General features: G+C 35.8%; 1 protein-coding gene across 1 annotated transcript in view; it reads left to right on the forward strand.

Annotated features, from left to right (window-relative positions):
• LOC111047898 (MAM domain-containing glycosylphosphatidylinositol anchor protein 1) overlaps positions 1-26489 on the forward strand; it is a 168976-nt gene that overhangs the window by 95076 nt on the left and 47411 nt on the right. Inside the window, exon 6 of the mRNA XM_022333752.2 lies at positions 22207-22353. Coding sequence (XP_022189444.2) covers positions 22207-22353 — 147 coding nt within the window. The remainder of the gene's footprint in view (positions 1-22206; positions 22354-26489) is intronic.

Raw genomic sequence — 26489 nt, forward strand, 5'->3', positions numbered from 1 at the left:
AGCCAAGTTGGCCTACCAGTGTAACATAATATCAGTTATTATGAAGCTAGTCAATTTTATCTCAGCCTTGCTTTCTCATAAGAAGTATTTTTAATGGAGAGAAAAATATAGCTGAGCTTGATATGCTTGCTAATTGATATTCTCAGAAGTTTTTAGTATTCAAGAGTTTGGGTTCTCATATCTTTTAGAAGGAGTAAAGAGTTTCATTTTTAATAGAGCGCTTTCTTCCACTTTCTCTTGTTCTCTCAAAAATGTACATGAGTATTTCTAATTTATATGAAGTAAAAAAATCCTATAGAGGTGATGGAAAAGTTTATTGAAATTCTGAAATACCACAGTGATAAAATCCTAAGATTTGCTGTAATTTTTTTACTATTGGCTCATTTGCTTCAGATATTTTCCAAGTATACTTATCTTGAGTTGAGTGGAAAATAATAGATATATTGGTTATTGAACTCATTATTCATATTTTTTTGGATACAGTATTCTGAATAATATTCTTAAAATTCGTCAGGAAGCGTCACTTAGATTCTTAGTTTTTTCCATGTACGACCCAATCGTCTTATTGACAATTGTATGTAAAAGTTGCCAGATCAGAATTGACAAATTGAAAGCAGTTCTGGGAAAATGCCTATTGTTTTCACCTGGATTGTACTAGTTTATGAATGAATCAATATGGTTATGAAAATAAGAGCGCAAACCATTCACAACTATTCTAGTACCTTGATCAATGATTCTGATATTGCTAGGCAATAAAAGCGCTTTTCCGTTGAAATAGTTTTAATAAAATCGTTTATCCATTCAACCCGAAATGAAGCCTCTATTAACCTTTAACCCTGAGGATTTCTCCTTCTAATGTGAATGTATCCTGGAATATTAATGAACTGACAAGGAGATCTCTGATGTATCTTACGGACAAGTTATTAAGTTAATATTCTCTGAATACTCTGTAACTTGATTTACAGTTGGACTGCATTCCCTCAGTGTAGACAAAAACAATGCTTATCTCAGTGAGTTTGAACTATCAAGAGTCATTAATTCTCGTCGTGACAGATGACATAATTTCCATTGGAAAGGAGAAGCTGAATATGAGGGTATTACTGGGATTGTCGCTCTGAATATAGGTACCTAGTTATTCTCGACTTGCTGCCTCAGTCAAGAGACACAATAAATCAACCTCAGGTAGCTTTAATTGATTAATGCAGTCGTGATTACACAGACCATGATGCCATTCACGTCCATGTTCCTGTGATAAAGGATGATTTAGAATCCAATTTACGGGTTTTCTAGGTAATCATGGTTTGTGTCTTGCATTGTAGCTTGGATGCATTAGGTTATTTCGAATTGAAGCACTAGTGAGATCCATAGTTCACAAATAGAACTTTGCCCTGCATTTTCTAGTCTTTTCAACGATCTTAATGAAATATTAGGTATCTATAGTGAGTTCTTCTATTACTTCATTGACCCCCGTACTGGTTCAAATAAATGAAAAATCGATTCAACTCTGTGCAAATTTCGCAACTATTTCAAAAATAGATGGAAGAATCTATAATAATGCATGAACCTTACTTGTAGTTGATAGTAAGGTATGAGATCCTTGCTCATTTATTCTCATTGGGAGCTGAGATATAACCGGTTCACGAGAATCTTTCAATTTCAAACCAGGAGGAAAAGAAGATGAAGGCAGAGAAGAGTGAATAGTTGAATGACCGAATTCTATTATTTCTGTACGTTTCGGAATTATGTCTGCAAATAATAAAATATGCTATGTACTATCATTATCACCGATAGAAACGAAAACGAAAAACGAGCTTTATCGTACTAGGTATGTTTTTTTTCTGATTTTTCGAAGATAGTTTGTACTAGGCCCACTATGGGTAGGCATTAATAGGCAATGGGAAACATGAAAGCATACTTCATTTCACACTCATTCAAACAGGCGCATTTCAGTGGAATCGTATTTTCCTCGGATGAAGTAATGCTTGAAAGTTTATGTCAGAGTTGGCAACTGTGAACTGTTGACTGCAGCTGACATTGACCAGTGGAGAACCCGATGCACGCCTGAGAGTTGGAGCTCACTTAAAGGATGATATTTGTATCGATCATTGGCGTGCCTGGTCTCAGCTTTGTCCAATTCTCTCCTCTTTCCTTCTCACCGAATTTTCTCCACCACCAACTTCTCCGTCTCCTCCTCCTCCTAATCCTCAACCTCCTCCTCCTTCCCCTCCTCCTCTCTTGTCGGCTGAAGTCCGGCATTGAATGCTGTCACGAAATCCCAGCGACCTTTTCACACCGGAAAACCTTTCACGGGAAGGCGAACTTCTTCACTGGCCCCAAATACCTGTTCTAAATTTTAATGATCGCTCAACTCCTCTTCCTGTCCACCTTAACCTGTCAGCATACCTCATAAAATAACGTTCATGCGCCGCTTTCAACCACTTCCGACAGTTCATAGTGAATTCCACTTTCGAACACCCTTAAACTCCATTCACCTGCCCCGTTTTCCCCTCAAATCTCACTATGCACATCCACAGCTGAGATTCAAGTTTTACGACTTCTGTCCGCCGTGGTTTTGAGTGGCTGCCATCATATTATTCTCAACGTGAACGGTGAATTACGGCTCTTAAAAGTATAATACGGTACGTGACGCGAGATCTAATTAGTATTAAATTCCCTGTGGGTAATTTTCTTCCGATAGCTTTAAAAGACCTCCTTCAAGCTCTAATGCTGTATTCGATTTTATTATCCGCAAAATTGATGCTCAAACCGTACCAGAGCTCATTATAGATTCATTTAATACATGATTAATCCATTCATAAAAGTAGGTTATATACTTTTTGAGTACTTCAATAAGTTTTCACTTACTTTACTTAATAATTCATTTTATACGTTTCTGCTATAAACTATGATATTTCATTAGCTACCATTTATCACAGATTTAGAAAATTTTCAATCGATCATCTACTCTATATTACTATAATCCTCTCACTTATGTCAAGCATTGCCTACAGCCATAGAGGAAGAATAGCGTAAGTAGATATCCCATGGTATAGGGCGTTTATGTCGCAACTTTCACTGTTATCTCAAGCCGATTACTGTCGACTATTGTCGATGTTTTCTGTTTTGACGGGTAAGAGTGTATGAACGGCACAATATGAGAGACACCAGCGTCACGGCAGAGAACTACGTGGACTATCGGCTTGAGATAACAGTAGAAGTTGCGACATAAACAGTTAAACACCCTATGCCATGGGATATCTACTTATGCTATTGTTTCTCTATGCTACAGCCTACACGATGTCGTTAGCGAACATAATATATAAATTCAAGTGTAAGCATCAATAATCTTGGTATTCTATTGATTTCACATGAAATGTGTTTATTTTATCACATTTCTTATTTGTGTGTATTAGTAGAAATTCGCGGTGATATTACTTATACTATTATTCCAATGTAATTTTATCGTCTATCAGCTATCAGTAGAGCAAGGTGAAATTTTTAAGTTTTATTGTTAAAATCTAATCTATGGTTGATAGAGATAGAGAACATTATTATTTGTTACCTTCTTTGTTGTTGTAAAGGTGATTTTGTGGATCAGAATAATATATATAGTGTGGGTGATGCCCTACGATTGGCCATTAGCTATAGACCAATGAGGGTTGAGCTCTACTGTCATTGGCCGAGACTAGACACGGCGAGAATACTTGGGTGTGTCTAGTCCCGGCCAATGATAGTAGAGCTTAACCTTCATCTACAGCTGATGGCCAATTGTAAGGCTTCACTCACACTATATAATCTTCGGCTCAACGTTTACTGCTTTCAGTTTACTAGAGATTGGTAATTATGTAACAACTGACACGAGTTTCTTAATTCATTGCCATTAATTGGTGGCTTTGACAATATTGAGTCGTTTACACCTGTGAAGACGTGTTTCTGATATCTGCGAGAGCAGTTGCTAAATTCCCTCTTTTACGAATAAATTCACAAAAAATTAAGGCCGTCCGGCTCGCAAAATTGCTGGGTTCAAACCTCAGCTCTAGCTCAGTGGTAGAAACATGAATTTTCCCAATATAATTAATCACCATAGGGTTCAATGACCGGTGATTATTAATTCTTACCGCTGCTTCTTTGAAGTTCTTGAAGAATACCAAATAGGAAATCAAAAGAATATTTGATGACTGACTATCAGTAACCATGTACACAATAAAGAATAATAAAGACCAACTATAGTTTTTCTAGTTGATCCTTAAAACGCCTGTCATGAATACAGGTGTTCACCAACTTATCCTTCTAAAATTCCTTAGAACTTACAACGCCAGTTCTTGAAGTTCTCTGGATCCTTATATGATATAACTGGAACCTTATTAATATAATTATCAATATGTTTCTTCTGGCAGACTAAAATGACTATCATCAAAGGATGATAAATATGGAGTGCTCTTAATAAGATCAATATTAATTGATTCAATAATTTTATATGCTGCTGAACATTTATTGGTACCAAAACAGCTCAAACTGTATATCACGAGATGAATTAGGATAAAATAAATTTCTATGATTCGTATGCTGACATAAAACACAAAATATATTCCCATAAGACAATGTATATAAAATTTTCTTATATCTATAATTTTTCTTAAATAAATTCTTTCTAAAATCTAAATAATTATCACAAGGTTTACTAGCAATCACAATAGTGAGCTTTAAAGACTATAAATATATTATATTTAATACTGATGCGTGGACTTCAAGTCAATTCAGAATTCTACAAATAAAAACCTGTTCGGTCTGCAGATTTAATATGATATACTTTGATCAATTTACAAATAATAATTATTAACAAATTAATATTCAACATGAGATCTCAGGGTTTTATATGAGTTCAGGCCGTGTATGGAAGTAAGCTTCCTACATATATCAAGTAAATTCATAAACTGTTCTTATAAATTATGTGATAGCATTCAACACGTTGCGTATTTTTCTTGACTTCAGTTGATTTGTTTAGCGCTTTGATTAATTCCCCCACTATGAACAGAAAGGCCTAAAACGAGCTCGTTTGATTTATCACTCACATTAATGACGTTCTTGACGGTCTCGTGGATTGAATTAATTATTTCCAATAATTAATTAGGCAGGTCCCTTTCGTCACTGCTGGGCTAACGTGCGGTCCAGATTTCTTATAGATTTCTCTCTTAATTAAAGATATATTTATGGGGAATGAATACAATTACGAACTCTTCAATAACACTGAGTTCACAGATAATTTAACATTAATTACAAATATTTCACATTTAAAGAAAAAAGGTTTGGCTTGATAATTTTAAAATTTAAAGGAAGAAAGAACCCTAAACTCCATGTGCATCCTCTCAGGTCAAGATCACAAGCCAGAAGAAAGTGGTTTTCAGAAAAATTTATCTCTTCCTAGAACAATTTTGTAAGCTTCTTTCTGATTGGCCTTCGATTTAGTAAACTCAATACAATTGGTCGCCTCAGAATCAGGGCTTCTTCAACTTTATAATAGAAAAAATTGAATAAAAAGTTTTTTATATAAATATGTGGAGTGTTTATCTTAAACTATTTTCATAAATAAATCGCGATATACGATGTTAATAAACAATATACATTTAGTTTTTTATGTGAGTTTTGTATACTCTTGATTTTCGTGCTTTTTAGATTATAATAAACTAGCCGTCAGCTCGCTTCGCTCGCCATATCCGTCTAGCCAGGGGGCTCCGCCCCCTGGACCCCCGACTGGATCGTCCAAGAATGAGTTCAGCCGGCTCGCTTCGCTCGCCTGCATTTTTCATTTGAGCATTTTTATCATATGTTAGGACAATATCAGTCGGGGGTCCAGAAACGTCTGGCCAAACGGATATGGCGAGCGAAGCGAGCCTGACGGCTAGTAATATAATATTCCCAGGATTGAAGTAGCAGTGCCCAATCAATTTTTCCGCGATAAATGCATTTAAATCTTCAACTTGGCGCCAACCTAACAAAGTCAACTCAACATAATGCCAACCTGACAAAATTATTAATTTAGTTGCCAGTTAACAACTGTTTCGAAGAGGTATTCTATGTAGATTATAGTTCTATAGTAACATATGATATGGAAATTTCAATTATAATTAAGAGATTGGGAGAAGAAGAATATACATGCTAAAAGACGAACTTTAAACCCTTAAAAACCACCCTTAGAGTTGAAATATCGCCAAAAGATTTCTTAGTGCGCCTCTAAAGGGCCAACTGAACATACCTACCAAATTTGAACGTTTTTGGTCCGGTAGATTTTTAGTTATGCGAGTGAGTGAGTGAGTGAGTGAGTGAGTGCCATTTCGCTTTTATATACATAGATATTTATACAGCAATAATAGTTGTCCGTATTTCTATACATCAACCTTCCTTAGTATATTATATAATACATCTTTTGTGAGTAAAATTTTTATAATTCAACCTATATTGGTTGATCGACAATCAGCTGATTCGCTAAGTATTGATTCAAATAACTATCGATTTATTCTAGATCGATTGATTCATTTAAAAGTGTAAACAAATAATTCTAACCTCAATGTACATGCAAACTTTTATTTTTTTATAATCTGCCAATAATAAGTGAGCCGCTTTATAATTTTTAATCCTGCCAATGGATTCTCAGTTGTTGAATCACAGTTATACATGTTTTCTTACCATTTTAGATAATACAATTACTCTTTATCGCTAACAATATTCGATTTTATTTGTGTGGTCCTTTGACTAGGTTATCTTTATTTTCCATTTTATAATTCTATTAAAAATTCTGTATTTAAGTATTCTGTGGTGCTAAAATACCACGTGACACACCCAATAAGATTAGATAATTATTATTATGTAGGGAATCCCCTTCATGGCTACCATGTCGTTCGTTGCCGTGGCAACCCTTCACAGAAAAAGTTTGTTATTTTGTTCTTGATTAGTCATTATTATTAAAGAAGTTCTATTAAAGAAGAGTTCAATTTAAACAGTAGAATTTTTCATTTAATTTCTAGCGTTGTCAGCTCCTTACAATGTATATGCTGTTTAGATAAGATCGTAAATGAGTGACAAAATTATGGATGAATCTCTGCCAAGCTCAGTGAATAAAAATGAATGTTATAGCCGGAAAACACAACTAGCTGCGTTTACACTAAAGTTATTAACAAAGTGTTAATCCTTATAGAATCTATTAGATAACTTATCATGATATTTGTCAAGTTACGTTTAATCTGATAGAATCTATAAGAATTAAGTTATTAACATTTTGTTAATAACTTTGGTGTAAACCCAGCTTAATGATCGATTACATTCTCTGATACCAGTCTCTGATAGATGGCATGTGGAATATTCTGCAAAATTGATTCTTCAGAAACAAGTATTGCTGTATCCCAGTTTGACGATAGCAATCTATTCTAGACATTTTTCTTTTATCACGAGAAATGAGTCTCATGATTGTTCCACCTGACAGTATCTGTGCTATTAAATTAACCGGGTTTTTGTAAAGGTTGTAGTAGCCAAAAATTGTAGAGATTCAAGAATAGAAGCTAACCTGTGGTCACTGATCAATTACAAACAATTTGTATTTCATGCAACTTTTCCAGTTTCGATAAAACTCTGCCACACAGACGATGCATTGGGGAAATGAGTAAACAAAAACACTGAGTATTAAAACTTGAGTTATCTGGCTTGTTTACTGGATCGTGGTTGAATAGCATTCGTTAAGTTCTCCCTTTTTGCTCTTGTAACTTTATAAATATAGGCTTGCGCAAGCTTTCATCCGGGCCTTCTAACCTCAATATGACTCTTGCTTTGCTCCCACACTCCGTCGACATGCTTTTTTGTCTGAGCGCAGTTTCAAAGCCTGCAGCAATTCTTGTCACGTCCTCGCAGCAAGGCATTATACCCATTCATACTGAACCCTCATCTCTTACAATAGGAAGAGGATTGGATGATCTTGAAAGGGCAAAAAGAGAAGTATGAAGACAAGTAGCAAGCAAGAATAAGATGGGGGAACGTGAAAAATATCGCTGTACGAACAAGCCTTAACCATCATACTGTGCCATGTTATGTATGATAACTTTTTATGCGATCTTCTGGACAAACGCTCTGGTATGATGAATAGTATCAGCGGAAATATTGGTGTTCTCTAATAGAGGTTAATTCTGGATTATATTTGGAGGAAGTGGTTGACTCAGAAATCAGAGTTATCTGAATGCTCAGATTGGATAAGAGACGTGTTCTCGGTTCACCCGTTCAAGAGTGGATGCTTGAGGCTAGTTCACTAACTGCTATTTATTGTGACTTCCAAAACCCATTGCTATTTATTGTGGTTGGTAGCCCATATAATAATAATATTGATACATTCATTTCTTCGATCATCCCCCCATTAGGCTATCCATATGCAAGCCTCATAAAAATAAAACTGCATAGAGAATTTTGGAAAGCAGATACAGCAAATTGAAACTAAAGAAAGCTGAATGCAAATGAATAAATCGATAAGCTAACCAATCTGAAATACGAGGCAATAGTCATGGGGAGATTGCGGATATCATCCATGCGATTCGTTTTGGATTTATAAGATTGGGTCTCTTGAAACCCTCTTATCCAAGCAAATCCACTCAAACAAATTAATTCCGTTGCAATGTTGAGTACTTTAAATTAGAAAAAATCGCTGCCAGTCGAATCAAAACAAATATGATGTCGGAAAAGCTCCCTTTCGATCCCCGTATTCAAATGTAAACCGTATTATTGAAGATAACGAATCCTTAAACTCTTTCAAACAGCAACCGTAAACCGATCAAAAAGGCCCAATCGTTTGAAACGAGTGAGTCGCGCACAATTTGATGTGAGTGCTGCGCTGTTTGAAGCCGGATTGCAACCCGGATACTTTGTATTGAAAGAGTAGCTTTGGGGTAAAAGGTAGAGGGGCTCGGCGACGTTCCAATTAAATTCGCCAAAGCAAGGATAGACGTGAAAGGGTTGCAAACTTCTCTCGCTACATGTTCAAGGGCGACTGTTTAATTACGGGGTATGATCAGAAATCGCGCCTTAGAGAAGCCGTTAGCCGGGGGATTACTTGGCCGACTTATCCAAAACTTCGACTTGTTGTGGGGAGGGGGTTGACTTAGCGACCCACGAAATAGTCCTGTACATTAGTTTGATAGTGACAAAGTAAATAATGGGATTAACTAATAGGTTTGATAGTGTATTCCAGAGAGATTAGTGCGCTCTGGTTTGTGGGGATTATGGAGCCAAGTTTCAGCTACAAAAACTGCAATGTACGTAGCTACAAGTGGAGATTTATTGATTGTGAGTTTGTTTAATGCCAAGAAACGACTCAGTCATGTAGATTCGGAGATGTTTCTCCTATATACTATTCTATTTCGTCGTTAATTGCGGTGAGCAGCCTGGCAGCAAGACAGACGGTTACAGAATTTCGCCATTCTATTGTAATAGAACGAGCTACTCGCTTTCTGTTGGATAGAAGAGACTGGCGTGGTCCGATGCCCTTCTGCGCTGATGATATTGGAGCCAGAGCGACAACGACAGCGTGTGGCAGCACTAGGTCTGTCCTTAAGCCTGATAAATATCCTGGATTAATCAAGAGCGGCACAGGCGCCATATCCCCGTAATAAACACTGAGCTTACCCGAGGCCTGATGGCAGCTCTGAGCCGACCGATTCACAAAAGGGATGCTAGTGCATTACTATATTCTACTGCTTCCACCCTATCACTAATCATCATGTGCTAGTCACATAGTAGCAGGCGATACTGGGAAGTGGCACAATAATATTTCATTCATGCAAGTTGTGCACATAAATAATAATAATAATAATAATAATAATATCGAGTGACCTGGCTAGCTCAGGTCTGGTGTCAGAGTTTTCAGGTCGCAACGGATCAATTTCAGGGCCTCTGACATGACCTAACGACTGCTTTTTAGGCAGCCGGGACCGACGGCTTAACGTGTCCATCCGAAACACGGGAGTGGCCCGAGATAAATATCTTGCCCGGGCCGGGATTTGAACCCGATTTGAACATAATATAGTAGCTTCATTAAACACTTTCAATATCCTGCATTCAAGAACATGAAAAATCAATAACGAATAGTAAGAAGCATTCCAAAACCTCTCTATAGGATATTTAAGTATCGCTTACAACAGTTCAGTCTGAAAAGAATGAACATGAATTTCCATTTTGCGAAATGGAAGTCAATAATGAATTTGTATCCAACCTTTCAGAGTTGATTAATTACAGTTATCGGTGAATGAGAATCAATCAATATTAAACATGATCTACCATCGTTTTGTGGGACAATCAAATTAATATTAATGATCCCATCATTAATAGTTAGGCTAGTTCAATGCTAGTGTTCTGTCATTAGTAGATGTAGACGGATTTAGAGTAGTCCCTTAAAATATATATCCATGATCTAGATATCATGCTCTATTCTAGGGTTAATCAAACTCTTGAGTTCAGCGACCCATATTTTCTCTGGTTAATACATTTAAGCATCCATACCTGCAACAAACACTTGGGAAATGCTGATTTACACTTTTCTTTTTAGCTTCATTCGGTTATGTAAAAGAAAGTTGAGAAGACCTGATTGTCAGAATGTTGATGAATAAGAAAGTACACGACATGAATACAGTACATTAAATAAAGTTCCAACTCTGATAGCAGTATCAACTGAACCAGAATTGTGTTATTTTAGTTAGTAATTGCAAGATGTAGCTAGTTGGGAGATGTCCATAAACAGCTCCCAAGCGAGAATAGAGAAGACAGACTTGGCACACTATTCACTATTCACCTCCTCTGCTCTGATAAGCAGTTCTGTGGAGGCAGCCGAGTGGAAATTGGCTGAGCGCGAGTGAGTTCGCAGCAAAAATGCAATTTTATGGAGATTATAACACAGAAACTATGTTCCTGCCTGTACTCATTATAAGGTCAGTTTCAAATGAATCATCTGTAGAAGGTGAAATGGTTGCATTTTTGAGCTGCAACTACAATTGCCATCAAATCCTCGTTAGAACATTCAACTGATAAAGATGGCGGTGATGGTTTTTCATCCAGAAAACATGTTCGAAGTTATACAACGCTTGGGAATCAACCATACTTTGAGAAAGTTCACAATGCTGAAATATACCCGTAACGAGTTTGTTCATTTCATGAAATACGTTGTACTTGTACTAATGTGGTTAATCTTCCTATTCCTTTCAAGTGATTTAGATAATAACTCACATATGAACATTACACACATTAATATTTTCCACGACCCATATAGACTGGTTAGCTAATTTTTCGGTCTTGAATGAATGATTGTTGATGAATGTGATCTCTTGTGAATTATTGTTCAAACTCTGAATTATTTTGCGGTTGTCCTTTTCTCTTTGTTAACTAATAGAAAGTTCTAAATCATAAAAATTGGATAATTTGAAGGGAAAAATTGGATACGCATAATATTGTTTAATAAATATTAATTATAAAGCTATGATCGATTTCCATTAAAATTTTGTTTGCCATTTTTTATTTGTATCATCCAGATCATCCCTCACCTCATTAGCCAAACTGAAGTCTTGTGGGAATCGTTAGAAGAAAAATTGAATGTTCAAGTATAATTTACACCAATGTTCATTCATCTCCCTTGAGACAAGATGTAATCATTCCCATTGCATTCTTCTAGAGTATGTGAATATTATAATAGAGAAATCATACACAATTAATTGTATGATCAATCTAAGCATATTTGTGTATGTTCTTATTCTGTACGAATGCTCATACTTGCACTCTATCGACACTATGAACTTAGCTTTCAGACTGATTTCTCAGTCTAATCTCACAAAACTTCACAAAATGGAATATGAATTTATAGAATATATTTGTTGAATTGAATTTACATCCTATTTAATAGTTCAGAAATTTGGCTTCTCATATAGACACTGGAAATCGAGAAATATAATGTGAAACTTGTCATGGTTTGAATTGGAATTCGAGAGATAGGCAACCCGTACAAACAATTTCATTCAAATCTCATTGATTTCAATCTTTTGTGGAAGAGAGATGAAAATGTGACAACCACAAACTCAACACACATAAATCAACACTATCCATAAAACATTGTTATCCCCAATGATGGATACACTATAAGTATCCGATAACCAAATCCCCAGTTGTTTTTGGATTCGACACACGTTTGCAGCTCAATCGAGTCTGTATGGACAGGAAAGCTGTTATGAAACTTGCTCAATGATTCATGGGAGGTCCAGCTGTGGCAACCTTCAACAGCCAAACCACCACCAAAGCGGACTGTGAACGTGTTAGCAAATCTCGTGTATATATAGGAAGTACTCAGAATGAGTTATGAAACCTTTGAAATCTACCAAAGCTTGAAAAACAAAGCCTTCATCAACTAGTTTCTCAAAAATAAAATTCATCTACTGTACTTCCATAAATCTAACAGAATAGGCTACGACAAAGAGTGTTCATAGACTTCATTTTCTAAAATGTTGATAATCAGAACTAGTTTTAAAATTTTTACAGTGTATTAAATATTTTATTGCGAATTTTTATGTCACGGTGAGAACTGCAACATCAGGTACTCGCTCTTACATTGACACCTATCTAACCTCGGCGTCGCACGATTTTATCCAACACTGAACTCCAAAGTTCTGTTAATATTCGGTTGTGAAATTCAGCTTGGATCAAGCTTTCCATACCCAATTATTATCAAATTATCATCCATGGGTTGTATCCACCCATTTCGAATTTATCCTAATGCGGCATCAATTTGAAATGAAGAATGATTTTACCTAGCTCTAGCTCTATAGTATCAGTAGTTGAATTATGTTAATCGACAATTTATGGTGACGATAGAAGGCAAAAGAATCAATAGGCTACATTAATAAATTTTCAATGGACTGATATGCCTAGCTTTCACCAAGCTCGGTCAAGACATTTGATCATGGTCAAACCGGGTACGCTTTACACTCGTGCACTGGTATTATCGATAGTAACTTATTCCATAGAAAGCATAATATATTAGTGCACTTTTTGTAAATCGTTGATGATTTGACCATGTTCAAATGGTCTTGGTGAAACAGGCAGAATCATTTTGTATTCCAGTAACTCCTCACAATATGAAAAAGGAAAATCATGTTCATAAACCGTCAATTCGGGAAATATATGGAATATATGAAGATGGACAGACATGTTCCGTAATAATAACTCGGGATTTTTAAGATAAATTGAACGAGTTGGGTATAATATCACTCTTCTATGTAACAAAACAGTATCTCTTTTCCTTTCCTGACAAAATAGTGAATGAAATACGCATGTGAATGACATTTTGACAGTGATTAACTGTAATTTTGACTGTATCAATCATTTGAGACAAATGAGTTTGAATTGATTTAATAATGATTGGACGAGTGGTTCAACATTGTTGTCCTCTGGACCGCGCAACGATTGGAATAGTTTGAGCGGTCAAGATGCTCTGTGAGAGACTTATTGCTTCGTTTGAATAGTGTTGCGGAATGGCGGGGTGGATCGATATCAGTGGACTGCCGACATGCATGTAATCTTCACGAATAAATTGAACGGTGGGCGTGGAAAGAAAGTGGACATGCCTGCGGTGGGAAAGCCGAAGACAAGACACGGTAAAGACAAAGGCAGCAAAGGATGGAGTGAGTGCGAGTAGGGCGAGAAGAGACTTCTAGCGGTCGCACAAAGCGGTGGACGAAGGGGAGAGAATAGGAAATCAATAGAAATCTCTTCTGGACACTCTAGCTCAAATCTGGAAACAGCTGCTGCTGTGCCATGCTCCGCTCCACACGCTTGTTTTTCAACTCTTCACATTATGTTGAACGGTAGCTGCGAACACGTGTGTCTGAATATCACAGCCCCACCACTGTCATTGCTTTCTTATCATCGTCTGCACTCCTAAGAAGGAACTAAATGTACAGACAAGAGAAAAAATACATGGAAAATACGTCGGTGAACTGGATTATTCTTGAAATCAAACTTGTAACAAGATTATATTATAATAAAGTGAGAAAACTCCACTTACTATGTTTAGATCCTCCAAAAATTCAAAGCCATTTATTTTTGTATATTTTAGTTTCTGATCAGAGAAATATAATTTAACAGGATCACTAATCATGGAAGTGTTTGTGATATTTTGACCTAAAAATTGAAAATAAGCACGGAGTTCGAGAAAATGTTATTATTTCAATTGCAAACTGTTGGCAACTGTTGATTCTATTAAATGATTCACTATAAAGAGATAGCAGTCCTCGTATGTCTCCAGCATTATTGTCCTGTCACCAGCTGGCTCAGATCTTTGTTTATAAGTAGACTTGAGATGCGCGTGCACACTAGCGTCAGGTGATCAATTTTGTATAATTCAGTATGAATTGTAAAGCGTTTTTTTACTCGCCTCTCATATGTAGGGTGAATCTTGCACTGAATCAATGGTGTTGAAGTTATAAATTTGGTAACTGCGTGCGTGGATGCTAAGTGTACACCAGATTGATTGACTCACTACAAGATTCAATACAATTGTCGGAATCGCGGGAGGCCTAAACGCTCGCTCACCCTTGATTCTTCTAATGACAGATTGTATAATGATGAAATTTTTTATAAGTAGTGTAGCGATCGCTAAACACTGAATACGGATACCTTAAAATTATTACCTGTGAAGAATGAGCATACAAAATCATACAGGTCGAGCAAAAATCCCGATGTAGATAATTTACGGGACTGCGTCTCTAATAAGTTCTGAAGGATTAAAATACGGTATTTGGACCAAATATCGTTCAGAATATACTTCGAGAACAGAGTCTTGTCGGGTTTTAAGCTCTATTGTAGGAATTTATATGATCTCTGGCTGCATCTGCTGTACAATTGATGTGTTCGCTCCTAAGTCGAGGTTGGTAACAGATAAAAGCTGATATATGAGCAGGTAAGGACAAAGAATAAATATCTCGATCTGACCCCACTCGCTACATCCACTTAAACCTGTTCCAATATCCAGCTTAATTCAATTATTTCAATGATCGTATTCGATCGGTTCTTGATGATATAGAACGTATCAGACACAATAATTGACAGGCTTAAGAAATAATCGAACTCAGAAAACGAATTAACAAAACTGGAATATATTATAATAAAATATATGATCATACAGTGCAGATTCAGAATTTGATTTACAGATCGATAATAATTTAGCATTGACAAAAGGAGTTAAAAATGTTCTTGTGCTTGCATGATACCATGCGTGATTCGACAGAATTTTACAATTGATAAAGTTGAACAGTTTTGAAAAAATAGTGAAAAATGAATTATAAAAAATATTTTTAAAAAGTGCTCGGGGTCGTGGTTCTGGCAGCGGAGGATAGCTAATCAACTACAAATTCGTATAAATTAAATATTGAACAAATCCTAGGCTCTTAACAACTAATAAGCGCTTGTCGGCGTGGCCAATAATTTAACGAAGAAAATTTTATATCTTTCTGCACTGAAATATTTTCGAAGCGTAGATTGGGGCCCCTTTAAACTTATAACTCACGTGAAATTCCTTGGCGGTCGTGGTTTTCTTCTTTAGATCAAAAATCGTTTGATCGGCAGCAATCCAGGCTTCGGTTTCAGCACGTGTGGAATTTTAATTTAAATATCTCCTTCACCGAATTAATTAAAGGATAATTTACTTCAAACTTTTAATTTATCGATTGATGAAAATAAATTTACAAATAACAAATAGATTGGCCTAAAATGTTGGCTCACAAATGAAACATATAAAATCGAACGAAAATTTTACAAATAGGTCTTGGTAACTATAAAGAGATCTGAACGGTGAGGATTTCAAAAGGGAAGTGCTGTCTTTTCTCTCAGCTTCTTGGCTAGACCTTTCTTCTGAGAATCTCAATGTAATAATTTGCATGAAAATTTGCCATTGGTAGAACGATTGTGACGTAGACGTGACGTCAGTGGCAGGCAGTAGAATATAATTCCTTTAATTACAATAATAATTCAATTTATGTAATTCTTAAAACTGCTTAACCTTCTAGACATAGTTCCTCTCATACAATGTACATGTACTAGCGTATATGATAAGGCAGGTTTGTTGTCTGATAGTAGATTAACATGTGTTGCTTTCAAACGATCACCTTTTTGGTGCTATTTCTATGCACTATGATTGGCTTAGGCTTGCCAAAGAGATTTAATTACCATGTGGTTCAGTTGAATTAATCATTAATAAATTAATATTCTTATACAAATTTTATTATGTTTGAGACTGTTATAATTAATTTCTGCCGTTTTATCAATAATATACTGTTCATGCTATGACCTAGTTAGTTACAATAAGACCTGACATATAATATAATTTCTTAAATAATAAATAATTTCAACGATAATACATACATTTTATTTTTTTATTCGAAATTCTTGGTCCTTTATTGATAGTTTTATAATTTTTAGAAATGGTATTATATCTTGCGTGAAGCCAGCATGACATTTGACAATACTTTGAATCAGTCAGCTGCGTTCGAACTGTTTTAAAAACATCTGATCGATAGTAAACAAAGTGTAACCTCAAAATCAGTGAGCAATTCATAAATAATTCGTGCTTTATTTGCAGAATAATTATAATTTTATTGAATAATTTTCTAGAAAATGTTCAGTACAGAACGGTACTCTTATCTAATATACAGTTACTGATAAGTAAGCTTTATCGCTCGGTCGCTAACTATTCCTTTAGCAAATTCTTTCATTTTAAAAGGTAATCACAATTTTTCTCTCTTCTCATGAGGTCTATTTAAAAAATTCATCACAGAATATAAAAAAATCTGGTGTGGTGCACTCACACAAACTTCCTTGCCGTTATGAAAATTGATCACCTGACGCTAGTGTTCCCGCGCATCTCAAGTCTACTATTCAGTGATTTGAGCCAGCTGGTGACAGGGTAATAACGCTGGAGACACACATGAGGTCTGCTATCTCTTCATAGTGAATGATTTAATAGAATCAACAATAATTTGCAATTGAATAATCACATTTTCTCGAATTTAAAGCTTATTTTCAATTTTAGGTGAAAATGTTACTGAACATTAATTGTAGAGATTTTCATACTCAATCTATATTCCACTTGATTTTTTTGTTTCAATTGTATCTGAAGCCTGATAATTGGGATTCATTGATGGGGCGGAACTCCTGAAATTTTTACAGATATGGGACTTGTGGCATTTGGTAGAGCTTATCGATGACTATTTTAGGTATGAATTTGATCAAAATCGTTGGAGCCGTTTCCGAGAAAATCACGAAAAACCCTGTTTTTGACAACATTTTCGCCATTTTAGCCGCCATCTTGAATTGCATTTGATCGAAATTGTTCGGGTCGGATCCTTATAGTGAAAGGACCTTAAGTTCCAAATTTCAAGTCATTCCGTTAATTGGGAGATGAGATATCGTGTACACAGACGCACATACACTCATACACACACACACACACACACACACACACACACACACACACACACACACACACACACACACACACACACACACACACACACACACACACACACACAGGTCATATATATATATTATATACAGACCAATACCCAAAAACCAGTTTTTTGGACTCAGGGGACCTTCAAACGTATAGAAATTTAGAAATTGGGGTACCTTAATTTTTTTCGGAAAGCAATACTTTCCTTACCTATGGTAATAGGGCAAGGAAAGTAAAAAAAGGAATTCCAAATAACATGATTGTACGGATAGGGAAATCATATTTGACACATTGTCATTCCTGAACTACTGAGCTGATCGAATTGAAATTTCACATATAGATTCTGATTTTACCGAGGATGGTTATGACTTATAGTACTATCTTAATTTTCATTATTCTATTATATTTTAAATAATCTAAAAAAATCTGTTCAATTTGTGATACAAAGTTTATGTAATGATAAAAGCCCAAATAAAGAAGTGATTTATCAATGTGAGCTCTCGTGACGCTGGTGGTAGCGTTTGCGACCCTGAATGAGAAGGTCCTGGATTCGAAGCCGTTCAGAGACTTTTTTGCAACACATTTTCAATTTCAATTGAGATTATTCATGTAATTTCGCCAAATAATGAATAATTATTCTACTTTTTGAGTGATTTTAAATTATAGAATAATACTAATACCTCTCATTTTCACATGGAACTATAAAACTATAACTCAATCAATTGCTGTTTTTCATAGACCCTTGCGCAGCGCGAGTTACACCTGCTCGCCATCGATGATTCTATAATATATGAAGTAGAGATTCTTAAACAACGTCCAGCGTGGAAAAATGAGATTCCAGTGAAGTATATCATCACAACATGAATATGTCAGACTATCTCCAATATAGAATCAAATATTCATTAGAATAGCTAGATATCAGTGATTGAAATTCATTAAGAAAATTATTTTCCAGGCTACTCCTTTATAATCTCTAACCCCTAAACTCTAATTTGGAATTGCAATGGAGAAATGCTTAGAGTAAGATCTAATATGTTTTTAAAGGTTTTCCAGTATTATCCAGAGCTAATACAGTAGATTGAAGAAATGAAGAACTGTTAATAATTAATGTTTGTGAGTTATCACTGAACACACTATCCAGTTATTTTAAAATACGATACCATTAGCCTCAACCTTCCCTTATTTATTCCGTCAGAGGATAATAACGGCAATTTCAGCAATGAGGCAAAGTTTTTAAATAACACCTAAGAAAATTTTCAGCAGTTCTTTAGCCGATGCAATAATGCTTAGGTTGCCGACCAAAGAATTACGCAAGTGAGGGGAATCTCAGTGATTCAAGCAGGGAAAACCTAATTTAAAGTTCTTCCTTGCTCTCATCTCATTCATATCCCCACAGTTGAGATAAAGAAATTCCAGACCTTCGGCTTTTTCAATTACATGGGAAAAACGTCTGGTATTTTCTCGAAAGGCTGGGGTTTCTTTCTCCTGTCTAAAACTGTTTGGATCCAAGTTTCCACAAGCTGACGTGGTGAAGTCATTCGTCAAGTGATTGGCAATGTACGAGAGCACTGGCATGAAAGTCAATAAATCGCATCATTTGAAGTCAGTCGAATGATCAACAATATTGATCTGAACGGATAAAGTATCAAAGAATCAGACTCATCTAACTTTCTAACACTTTTTAACACTGCCAAACATTGCTTCTCAAAAATGCAAATTTATGATTCCCCGTTTTATACAGATTTGCTGTGTTTAATTTTTAATAATTGATACAGGCATGATGAGAATGATGAACCAATCTCGATTACGATGATAATCATCATGGATGATATTCAATGAAATGCTGGATTTGCTAACTCAGCTTCCAGCGATACAGCTTCCCGAATATCAATAAAACGAGCCAAAATAGACTGCTGACCTCATCAGCTTTACCATTATGGAAACCCAGTTTAAAACCAAATTCTGATTGTAGATCAACTCCGATTTTCCATTTCTCATGACTCATGATAGAATGGAAGTATATCATAGAACTGGAATATTTCTCCTACTGATTTTAGATCAACAGTTCCTATAAGGATGAGCATGTTGATACTTATACATGCTACTTTCGTCCTTGAACGTACACGTAAAAACGTGTTCAGTAAAACCTATTTGATACGAGTGAGTTTCTAAATAAGAACTAATGGAGAGCACTCGGCAACTAGATATAATTGCACATCGCCAGATAGTATGAAACATAAATTTATTGTTATATGATTTGAGATCCAAGAAGTGAATGGACATTATTACTCTGCAGTTCTTTGACAAGAGCATTGATAAATATAGTATAGTACTACACAATATATGTTTTACCATAGAAAGAGTGAAACAAATATTGATTGATTTATTTATTTTAATTGGGAATTTATTTCGAATGGTATTCGACAGTAAGAATGTGGATTTGTTCGTGAATATTTGGGATGAAATCAATGCATTTTATGAATTTTTCCCACTTGCACCATTATTCTATTCAAATCTTTTCAGTTAGGTATCTATCTCTCATTTGCAATTGTGCCCATATCGCGGTGAATCGGTTTTGGTTGGAAAACCACATATATTTCTATTGGCTGTTTGAAACCGGACACCAGCATGATTTGGGAATTTATTAGTGAGTCATTTTAACTGGGAAAATGTTGCTTTGATGCAAATTGAACGACAGAGCGGAGAGAGACCCTTTGCAAGCGAAAAGGGCCTTTCATGGTTGTAACATTCGCTCCCTTCGATACGCGCCATTCAAGAGGGGAAGCTAATCAGATTCCACTTGTGTTACCTTCGTTGTCCTGCCGCCCCACCCCTCACCCACCTACCCGTTGTCATCATCCTCAGACCTTGTCCTGTGCTGTGCATGAGTGGAACTGGAGGCTGGAGCCTGGAACCTGGAGCCTGGAGCTGGAGTTGGAGCTGGAATTGAACACAATGCATCCGCTAATCACGACCATCGACCGTGTGTGAATCCATCGTCCCGCCTCCATTCAACTCTCCTCATTCATAAACTTCCAAGCGATTTTTCCTCTCAGCAACGACATGGCCAGGAAAGCGAATTCAATAGAACCATTTATTTGTTCTCCATCAGGTTTTCAGTTTGCACCATCGCAAATCAATTTGCACCATCATTGTGAAAATCGTCATAATCCAAATAATCGTCGTTATCATCATCAACACTCTTTCAACCGACTCTTCCATCGTCACATTTGAATAGTTCTATTGAAACAATTCAATTTTGAAACTTTGACCACCATTGAAACATGTTTTCTCGGAACCGAGACTAAGTGATCACTTTCCATTATCAAATATGTATTTCCTTCTCTTGAATCTTTCCACACATCTCAGAGTATTCAAATTATGTAGCATTTACCCCATTATGATTTCGTGACATTATAAAAAAACTCAAAATGACAATAATTTATTATGATGATAGAAATATTTATTCCAAAGAATTATTTTTGTTACTTTACTAGGTATTTTAAGCTGATTATAGGATTTGACAATTTTGAATAAAAGTCTTTAGGACAAATTCACGCATTTGATGAATTTATCAACAGTATTCACCTTCCGCGTAGACATTATTCCTCTCATAGTAATTGGCTGACTTTGGAAATCGTCTCAGAAAGCGCTCCTACTCTTGAGTCAATTATTTGAATATTTCGTTCGTTATAACCAGCTACTACACAGAAGCCACAGTGACAAATTTGATGTCACGAACTCAAAATAACATTTCAGGTTTAACAAGATTTGGAAATACTCGCAAGCATGACAGGCGAAGGCTGTGTGGGAAGAGCGTTTATTGTGGAGTCCGGACGCGATCGAGTGTTGACACATGTAGATTGTGTGAGGTGTGTGTGCGTGCGTGCGTGCCGCGGCGAGGCGAGGGAAGCTGCAAGCTGGCAAATTGAAAGTGTTAAGTACCGCCGCAGACGACAGACGGGGATGGATGCACACGGCGGGTTACATTAGATGTATAAAGTGGAGTACTTAGGCCAGCATTGAGTGGCTGCCTCTCTGTGGGGCTCTACGGCGTCTTAGCTTGCCTCCAAAGAACCCACGGAGGAGAGACAGGTGCAGAGTCGCTGCCGATCCCCGGGGGAGCATCTCTTCCCGACCCACCAAGCCCCCGGGTATTTTCCCAACAGGGGGACGCTCCCTATATTTGTTTAGTCTTGCTTTAGCAAAATGGAACTTCAATTACTTTCTCATTCTGTTTGAATTCCAAACAACCCGGTCGCATCTCTTCAACGTATTTTTCTTCTCAAACTGAGAGGAAAAATTGTCCACGTTCCTAAAATATCACAACCCATGCGACCTATCGATCCATCGAATATTTACAAGGGTAAATTCATTCGCCTTCTCAATGTTGTCACCAACTCTCGTCCTGGAAAAGTATATTCATAGAATTTGTTCCCCTTCTCTCACTCATCATAAGTTTCTAGTTCATCTCAAAATATGTTTTTCATTCGGTTGATAGAAAGCTCTTAGAATGTCACTCTTCTGAGCATCATGATGTCGGTTTAAAGTTGCGATATTTTATTCTTGTTCATTCCCATGTTATACTGAAACTAATTTACCAAAATAAATTAATTCAACCAAATTAACTCGATTACTGAATCGGTTGTACTGAATCACTAATCTCAAGTATTCTTTCTCTTTTGTTACAGATGAAGGCCTACCACCCGTGCCTCAATCCGAAGATGGCTATCTGAATTTCACAGTAATTAGAAAAGAGCACAGCGGATGGTACAAGTGTACGACAAGACATGTTCTAGGAGAATTCTCCTCTATCGGCTATTTCCTCAGCGTTAGAGGTGAGAAAAATTACAATTTATATGTTAAATGAGTTTACAAAAAGCATGTATGATTTTTCTCCACACCTAACATATTTATCTAAAGTCTATACTCATATACCTCAGGGTACAGAAGCTGATCATGAGGGTCATCAACCAGAAGGCTCCACACTATTCATCATACCAGATATACAATGAGTTTGACGTGATGGATCCAAGACAGCTTTACTCCAAGGAGATACTATGTAGATTACACAAGAACCCAACAACATTTCAAACCAGAAACCACAACCACAATACCGGATACAGGAATCTTCTCATCACCAGTTTGCAAGGAAGGCACTATACCAGAGACATTTCAATCATTTAGCACCAAAATTATATAATCTACTTCCTGCAAACTTTAAACAGATTAATCATCCTAGAAAGTTCAAAACAATAGTACACAATTGGTTGATGAGCAAAGGAAGACAGAACATAGAAAACATTATTTGAAACAACAACTAACCACCTAATGACTTACTAAACACTAACTAATTAATACGCACAAAAGGAAACAAATAAAACCTACTCTAGAACATGGTACGCCATAGTGGAGTAGGTCAATTTCCCCACAGAAAAAACTAAACAGATTTTTTTGTAACTAACTATTGTATGTAATTGTAATTTATCTAATTTTTTGTGTAATTAATGTTGCAGTTTTAGTTTTTTGGGAAATAAACATTTATTTATATACAAAAAAATCTATTCAATCACACTATTTTTGTTCTACAGAAGGTATTTCACCTGGAAAACAATTGAGTAATGGAAAGGAATAACCAAGTTATAATAAAAATTTTACTCTCTCGACCTATCAAGAAAATCTCAATTTACAGTATAATCAACTTTTTGCGATGAAACCAATTTGGGGAAGACCTCATCATGGTGTTCAGCAACAGGAAATCAGTTTTCATGAATTGTCGTGTGGCTTCACATTAATGGTAGAAGCCGTAGAAGTGAGGGTGGACCCGTGCTATCAGTGGCATCTGCTCACTCACAATATTGCGTAGACGATGTTTTGTTACATTTCTACGTCTATAGGATGTATAAAATTCTCGTCATGCAATTACTTGCACCTGTGCGCAACGTGCTGAATATTTACCCTTTGTCTGGCTGTGTTATATTGCCTCAGATAAATAGACTATGCATTACTTTGTGCAATCCCAAAACACAAATCATTGAGATGAAAGCTATTCAGACCAGTTGTTAATTCTTGTTTCATCCTGTATCTGCTTCCATCCACAGATGATAAACACATTCTTATCATAAACTAATGACGATTCCCAGGTCAGTAGACTACGGAGAAGGTGAAACAAGTAACAAATATTGTTCTATGTACATTTGAAAAAGAATACTTATATTTGTTTGCCATTTGGTGAATATTTCTTAAAAAACATCAAAATGAACAATTGATCTTCATCTGGTAAAATCTATTAATTTCTTAATTAATAGGATAAATAATGTTCGTAGCTGGAAGGGTTCCACTCTGATGACGTCACTGAATAAATATTACTTCCCCTCAAATAAATCCATGGGTACTCCTTTATCCATTGATTCCTCACCTATTTACTTTAGAATAAATATTCAGAAGAAATTGAAATTCTCATATCTACGAGTATATTCATATCTTATTAAAAGAGGTTAAAGCATCACGAAGAACCCTTGCGTCGGAATAACTCATTGATCGACACGTGCTTGAACAGCACTTTGTGTTTGACGTTTTTTTAAATAATTTTTAGAGCGAAAAGCCGTTGATGGAATTAATTAGATGCATTAAAAAGAGGGAATTTACAAAGTATCTCTCTCAATTATTTATGCGCAGCTGTGCTTAATTAACATACGAGAGTTCACCCTCGGTCTAGCGAAATTCATAAAGATTTTCAAAGATGGGAAGGGAAAGCAAAATGCTGCTGAGCAAGTAATTATGAGTCTCATATATGTGATGTTTTAAAATTCCTTAAAGCTCCATAATCCTCTTGAAAATGTGTTTAGAGAAGAAAGTATTAATTTAATAACTTTTTCCACTCACCACGATAAATAAAGAGGATGAGAAAATCGGATATGTTTACGTAATTATTGACCTGGATCAGTTATAAATTATTTCGGTGGATTTCTTATCACATTGTTATTTATTGTTATAGATATTTTTATGTATTGCATCAATACAATACTAATCTTAAGACTTCCAGAGTTTGGATAGCTAAAGACAAACATGATAGAATGTAATATTCCATTTATCCCACTTTTTCATATGAAATTATGTTATTTTATCATCTCAGGAATGAGAAATTACTATAAAGTGAATAAAATTTAAGAGAATGCAATTCAAAATGTCTGATAGTATATTACAGAAATAACTACTCCACCATCTTGAAGTGAGTCTATAATGTTGATACAAATTATTGGAAACTCGCTTTCTGATTCTTCCAACTCATATTATTGTTGAAAGCTCGTGTGATATTTCAAGCCAGTTGTATAACCTAAATATGTCCACTAGAACTTCTTCATGAGATGAGAAAGCTTTTGGAACTAGCCAAGTATGAAACTTGTGTTTGACAAGGATCTGAACGAGATTTATTTCACAACTTTGAAATCGCAAGAGAATTCAAACAGCTGAGATAAAGGCAGGGTACTCTGTACGCCTGAAGTAGGAAACTTTGACAGGAAGAATAATAACTTTTTCGATGGATTTATTGGTAATTCTTATCTGAAAATGGTAAATTCGGCTGAATAATGACCATTTCTTCGTTATGGGGGATGGATATTTTGTTCCAAATTCACTGTTCTGGATAGCAAACATACAGTACAGGTATTCAACGAAACAGTTTCTCACATTTTAGGAGGATTCTTACATAATATCAGTGACCGGTAGCCTGTGAAAATATAATGCTCTTGAGTTGCAATGCAATTATTCCAACCCAGCCCGGCCGAGTCAGTACGAATATGTCCATTAGAAGTTATGAGAATAATATTCTTTCAGTACTGGACATGTTCACTAATACTAATATGTGAGAATTCGCCTTTCTTGATCCTCGCAGTACACCTGTCACCTGCACAGTATTTGTATTTTTCCATAAAAGAATTATACTTTTCTCACGACACTCATAATGTATGCTAAAGATATTTTCTATAATATGACTCAAGCGAAACGTTTTAAATATTATATGAACATCAAATCCTTAGGTTTTGTTCCTAGGTTTCCAATATGCTCATGACATGAGTTCTTAAAGATACTAGTGATCAAAGTATTAAGAATACGTTTAGAATAGAATTCAATCTACCTTGCTAGTGATGTTAACTAGCAAGCTGATCAGACAATTCCCCCATAAGAAAACACAGCCAATGTGTAAACCAAATTTGAATCAGTTATCATATCAGTATCCACAATAATATCTAGGATATTCATTTAACATCTTTCAGTTTTAAAATGTCTTCTCTTTCTGGTCCCTTCTCCTATCGGAGGTTAAAATCATCTCAGCTATTCTTATTTCATTGGAATTGCAGCCAGAAAGAGTTCTTCCAATTTTCAGCCATACAAATCTCTCAAATCACACAGCCAGGACACTTCTATGTCCTACACTTTTATTTCCCTACATAATGAGCCTTAACAGCTCGTACTTTTCACCCTCGAGTACATGTTCTAAATATAGAATAATTCCCTTCTCTTTGTTGTCATATACCTTTTCAATCATTGAGAGTGAATTCGTCACTTTTGCCGTCCATGGTTAGTTCCACATTCTCCTGAGCTTAAGTGTCACATTCAGATGAAGCTAGCACGTGTGAACATTCATATTGTATGTGTGTAATATATATTAACTCATCTAACAGACTCGGGGTATGTCATGTCGCGTCTATATAATTTTGCGACTAGCCTGAAACGCCACATTCAAAATGCCTCAGTTTGCCTGCAAATGAATTTATCTTGTACTACTTAATATGTTACAATTCAATATAATCAAATATATAATAAAGTAAAGAACTGGCTTATACACGTACGGGATGGGAAATTCACGAATGACGCATCATTACATCTGAACTGCTGGACTGATTAAATTGAAATTTCTCATATAGATTCTTAATTTACCAAGGATGATTATACACCTATTTTAAATTTGTCA

This window comes from Nilaparvata lugens, chromosome 3 (genome assembly GCF_014356525.2).
Source record: "Nilaparvata lugens isolate BPH chromosome 3, ASM1435652v1, whole genome shotgun sequence".
Taxonomy (NCBI): Eukaryota; Metazoa; Arthropoda; class Insecta; order Hemiptera; family Delphacidae; genus Nilaparvata; species Nilaparvata lugens.